Source organism: Trichechus manatus, unplaced genomic scaffold (genome assembly GCF_000243295.1).
Source record: "Trichechus manatus latirostris isolate Lorelei unplaced genomic scaffold, TriManLat1.0 scaffold00025, whole genome shotgun sequence".
Lineage (NCBI taxonomy): Eukaryota > Metazoa > Chordata > Mammalia > Sirenia > Trichechidae > Trichechus > Trichechus manatus.
Window position 1 is genome coordinate 20,346,483 of NW_004443961.1, and position 5,941 is coordinate 20,352,423.

At 41.4% G+C, this 5,941-nt stretch overlaps 1 protein-coding gene across 1 annotated transcript; it reads right to left on the reverse strand.

Moving 5' to 3' along the window:
* Positions 1–910: 910 nt before the first annotated feature.
* On the reverse strand, positions 911–3,757 carry KLHL9 (kelch like family member 9). The gene has a single exon (XM_004373521.3). It carries the CDS (start codon positions 3,279–3,281, stop codon positions 1,428–1,430), a length of 1,854 nt encoding a protein of 617 aa, XP_004373578.1. The 5' UTR covers positions 3,282–3,757; the 3' UTR covers positions 911–1,427.
* Positions 3,758–5,941: the final 2,184 nt, after the last annotated feature.

The window sequence follows — 5,941 nt, forward strand, 5'->3', positions numbered from 1 at the left end:
GTGATATGTATATCTCACATTATATACCATTCCAGTATTCTAGAGAAGTGGTTCTATCATGATCACTCACAACAGAGGACTCCTATTATTCCATCTGTTGATAACATCCCATTAAGATCTCCCCATGTGGTTCTCAACCAGTAGAGAAGCCCCTTGGTATTGAAGAGGCTAAAGATCTGCTTTAGTACTGCTTGCAAGACAGCAGTATCCTAGGCTTTCTGTGGCTGGCTTCTTATGGAATCTGAAATTGGTCCTGTCCTTTAGACACGGCTGAAAGGTCAGTGTTCTGATTTGTTGCAGAAGAGTTTATCTCCTGCTAGCTCAGATAGTCTTGAGGCAGATCACACACAGCTCTCAAGACGCGCATGGGCTGGAGCAGCACCAGGGCAATCACAAAGTAATTATATTATTTAGGCTTGCTAAACTGGGAGAATAAGCCTAAAATTCTTTAACTTTGTTCCGTGTGCTTCTTTGCCTTTTTCGTAAGTTTTACTGAACAAAAAGGTGGAAAATAGTGAAACCTAAATTTAGTGAGCAAAAACAATTCTTTGAAAATTGACCTTTGCTAAACAATCTGAATAAAAGGGACTCTACATAAAACAATAAACAAGTTACTTAAACAGCAGAGAAGTAATGTAAATTTCATGTGATGTAACAATTTAGTCAAATGACAAATTTGGTTGTCAATTCAATGTGTTACAGCCATTATCTATTTAAATTCAGTATGACTATATAGACATTTACTCACTGGTACTGAATTCCCATCTGAATAGAAATAGCTGATCTGCGGGGAAAATTTTCTAATGTAAAAATTTCACATATAGTTGGAAGTGCAAATGAATTTTAAAATTATTATGTGTGTGTTTCCTCTCTCTCTAGAGAGAGATATCAAACTCTTAGGGCTTTATTGTTTTTTCAAGTTAGTATTTTGAATTTATTATGTCTCATGTCTTCAAGAAATGTCACATAGTCTGAATTCACACAATCTGGTGAGCTGACAGATATGTTAAAAGCTCTATGAAAAGACGGAGGTAGCTAACAATACTTGGCAACTTTTTGTTGTTTTAAGTCGCAATAGGCTGCCTCCCTTTGATGTTTCTCAAAGATGAAAACTTTCAACTTTGAAGCATAATGAACATAATTATATTTACTACAATCACCTCCAATATGACTTACAAAACATCACAAAAAGACATCTAATTTAAACATTTTCTACGCATTTTTTTTCATTTGTTAAAACAGCTGGCTATGTGGAATACATTTTCAGAATGCATTTGTTAGCCAATTGATAAACATACTAAGCCAAAAAACACAAATGACATCAATTACCTCTTATCTACTAACTGTACCAATCATTGTAAAGAGATACAACTGAAGAAAAAGTATGAGATCATCCGTATGCACTGCAAAGGTATTGTACCTTAGTCCTAGGAATGATCTGAAGGTGCTGAAAGAGGAGATTCTCTAGAAGGTGACCCAGGGTTTTCTTCAGGTGGAAAAACTGTGAGGGTACAAGCTCGAATGCCACCAAGTGACTCTGGGAGGTCAAAAACTTTGTGCCACTCATCCTTTTCTGGGTCATATTTCTGGACAATTTCTACCATACAACGATTATTCCAAGAATACCCACCGACAACATAGATTTTATTTTCAAAGACGGCAACTCCAACATCACTCTGACCTCGTAACATAGCAGCAATTGGTGTCCACTGGTCAAGGGTCGGTGAATAGTATTCACAGCTTAGAACATCATCATAATCACTTGTTCCCCTGAAGTGATTGCCACCAATGACATAGAGTTTGTCTCCAACTGTACACATGCAATGCAGACCTCTGACTGTAGTCATTGGAGCTTTCTGTGTCCATTTGTCTGTATCTGGGTCAAAGCACATGAGCTCATTTTGGAAAGTGTCATGGGTAATTCCTCCTGAAATATACATTAAGCCTCCATACACTGTTCCAGCATGGCCATAGTGGGGTTCACTCATTTTTGCAACATAGCTCCACTCATTCATTCTTGGGTTGTAACACTCTACTGTGGCCAGTTCACCAGCTGCACTTCGCCCCCCAACCGCATACAAATGTCCTTTGAGGGCACTCAAGTGGAAGAATGTGCGCTTTTCATTTAATGATGCAACTTGCTTCCATTTATTATACCGAGGATCAAATCTAAAAACTGTATCAACGGCGGTTTTTCCTTTCGTATCATAGTTACTTTGACCACCAACTACATAAAGAAAGTTTCCAATAACAGCAATGCCATGCTGGTAACGAGGAGCGTCCATGGGGGCTAAAGATTTCCACTCCTGTGCCCGTTCATCATACATTCTTAATTCTTTACTGACAACCAACTGCTGCCTCAAAACCCCTCCTAACGTAACCAAGTGAGTCGAGTCAGATCGAATGGCAGTTCTGTCTGACTGCATCACTGGCTGCATATATGGCATCATCTGGTAATTGCTAGCTTCCAAAAGCAAATTCACACAGGTATTGTCCGTTCTCATGAAATCTACAGTTTGCACGTAATTGATGAGGTCCTGCGGTGTCATCAGTGGAAATCGAATGTTCTTCATTAATTTTGCAGCATAATCCATCCGAGGGTCTTCCAACCTTAGCCAGCGACAGGCAGCCTTGAAGAGTTCAAGTTCAGTACAGTGCTTAAGACTGTTACTGGAAAGCACAAAGGCAAGCCGTTCGAAAGGGAGTTTCAGGAACTCCCCAGTACTCAACAACGCAGGAAAATTCTTCAGGATGAAATTATTAACATACTTGTCCACTTCTATAAGATTGTAGGTGTTAGCAATCCGTCCCACCTCAACACAGTTATCTAAAGAGACCCCTGATATAAGAAACACTTTACAGAAGTCCAAAACAGGCAAAATCTGTAAAAAGCTGGCAGCTTCAAGTGTGTCTTGAAGATTGTCCATATTAAGAGAAAGTTTTGCAGTATAAATAAAATCAATGATTTTCTTCAGACCAACCTTGTTCACCCCATGAAGCTTAATGCACATTAAATCTTGTTCTTTCATTCCACCTGTGAACATGGCTTTGAAATAATCACTAGCAGACGCCATCATAGCTCTGTGAACAGGGAAGATTTCATCTCCATCACCTGGTACCAGGGTCACATCGCAAAGCAATCCTTCTACTCTAAGCTGATCAAAACCTTGCAACACCACCGAACTGTGAGTATTGCTGGTAAAAAAACGAGTGGTTCCTGCTTTGCAAGGCTGCAAATGGGCAGAGACGCCCATTTCGCCGTTACCAAGAGACACTTTCATGTGAAAATCTTCCTCTTGCACAGAAAAACGTATGCTGGAGAAAGACGTTAACAATGTTTTCAAGGAAACGAGGACGTGTAAAGAGCGGGAGAGCTCGCTTTCCTCAACAAGAGCGAGCAGTCACTGTGGCACCCCTCAGGGCACACCAGTCATCCACTGAAAACTGCTCTGCAGGACCACAAAAGGCTCTGGACCTCAAATCTGATTATTATGCAGATGAGTCATCACCTGAAGGCAGTTAAATGACCCGGTTCACCTCGTCCCGCCTGCGCGGCCGCACCTTCGGCAATTCCGCTACGGGCCAAAAGGGAGGCGCCGCCACGTACTGCAGCTCCGCGGCGAGGCCAGGCACCTCGGCGAGCAGCCCGCTGCGCCCTCCGCCGCCACCAGCGCGTCGCCGCGGTCACGGGCCTGTCTTCGAGCGGGGGCCGAGAACACGGGCCTGGGCCTGAGCCTGGGCCTGAGCCTGGGCCTGGAACACGGGCCGATCCCTGGACGCCGAGCCAGTCCTTCCGGAAAAGCCGAGTCCCAGGATCCCCTGGGCTAGGAGCGGCCACGGCAGCTACTGCGGCTGCGCGCTCGGCTGACTTCATCGGTGGGCAGGCGTGTAGTGAAGGGGAGAGGAAGTACGCGGGATGCGGGCGGGAGGGACGTGGAATGTGGAAATGAGGCTGCGGGGGTGGGAGCGAGCAGATCTTCTTCGGGTCACAGTGGATGTGGGATTGAATAGGCCAGAACGAGTGCACGTATATTATGCTGCATTTAGTATAAACATTTTTGCGGCGTCTGAGCTCGCCTCCGAAATGCATGCTTTTCCTTTAAGGTTTACACTTCCTGGCCTTTGTCTTTTGAATTACAGTGAAACAGTGCCAGTGTATAAATTGAAAGGTAACCTGGCAGAGGAGGGGACGGGAAGAAGAGACTTAACATTTTTTCTCTATAAAACACTTTAACTATAATTCGTTTCCCACACAATTTAACAAACACTTCAATTATAATTTTGGTTCATATTTTCAAGTTTTATATTATTTAAAACACACGTCTCTGAAATTGTGATCATACTATGTAAATAATATATCCTGAATTTTTCACTCACATTGCAATTCTATCATAATTTTTTCATGCTTTTTTTCCATTCACAGCTTATAAAAAGGCTACACAATTTTCTAACTGTATATGCTATAATTTCCTTTGCCCATTGTTTGATCTTGGATATATACATTCCTGTTGTCCCTTGTTTTATAGACTCTGTAACAAACGTATAGAATCTGGACACAGAACTTTCCCGTTTCTGGATAAGGGTACAGTAATTAAATTCTAGGATTACAGTCTACTGAAATAATATTAAATATGGAAAATTATGCAAAAACATGTCTAGCATATAACTTAATTTTTAATGCGGAGAAATTAAAAATAACTGAAATAATAGGGTAATGATTAAGTACGTTATTATACATTCATATGATGTGCTATTATATAGTCAATAAAAATACTGTTGGCAACTTCTTAATGTTGTGAGTAAATATATGATAAATATATATGTACAAAATTATGTATATGATCTCAATTATATGTAGGTGGTTTGCGAAATTAGCTCATGCTTCCACCCTGATATAAAAAGAAAAAAAGCCTTAATTTTGTAATTAAACTGGTCCTTTTTCAGAGTCCACACCCCTGGGTTGTTGGTAGTGGTATTAACAACTAAATGCCCAATTTTATTTTAAACTTAGTCTGATCTCATGCTTCAAATGATCTGCTTAAATAATTTTCAGCTTCTCTTGGAGAAAACTGATCAGGTCTCTCAGACAATCTTCTCCTGATTTTCTCCTTAAATGGTGTCTGAAAGTATGGGAATCGAGGCTAATGTTCTTCCGACCTTTGGGAACCCCAACTCCAGCCTGGTGTGGTCCTCGTTTGTGTGCTGGTGGCACCTGGTCTTCAGGGAGATCTCTCTTGTCCTTACTGAATATATATATGAATATATACTGAATATATATAGCAGTCTGCAACTAGTCAGTCTAGGTTCATTCTTTTAGTTTAGTCAGATCTTGTGAAAATCACTCATCTTTTCTATTTGTTGATTCAGTTTCCCTTCAGTTTTGGGTGTCCCAGCCTGCAGGCCACACCAGTCATGGTGATCCACACCAGTCACACACCAGTCATGGTGATCCACACCAGTCATGGCTACAAGTCACCTCATTCTGCCACTTCACAGGCTTATTGCCTCTCAATGCAATGTTCACCACAAAGGCAGAGAGGACAGGTCAGGAGAGTTGTAAGGTTCAGGGACTCTCTTTGGCTGATCATCCTGTGATGCCATGATTTTGTGATGATGCTCCAGATTGGTGTGGGGTAATAAGATGGCACCCAATGACCATTCTTAAAGTGAGTAGCAGGACAAGAAACCATTGTTTCTGGTGCTCTTCTAAATCTATCTGGTACACTTTTCTCTTTACAGAAGATAATACGAAACAGAGTCTGATCATTTTCCCTCCTTCCCTCTTTCTTTGTTCTTAAAATTCCCTGGCAAGTAAAAAAGAGAGAGCACCTTTCTGCTAATTACTCTACACCATACTCTTCTGGGTTGTATTGTGCTGGCTTGTGTGTTGTGATGCTGGAAGCTATGCCACCAGTATTTCAAATACCAGCAGGGTCAACCA

Bases quoted from the DNA above. Each gene is read 5' to 3' on its own strand.
- KLHL9 (XM_004373521.3), bottom strand. From the start codon at position 3,281: ATGAAAGTGTCTCTTGGTAACGGCGAAATGGGCGTCTCTGCCCATTTG.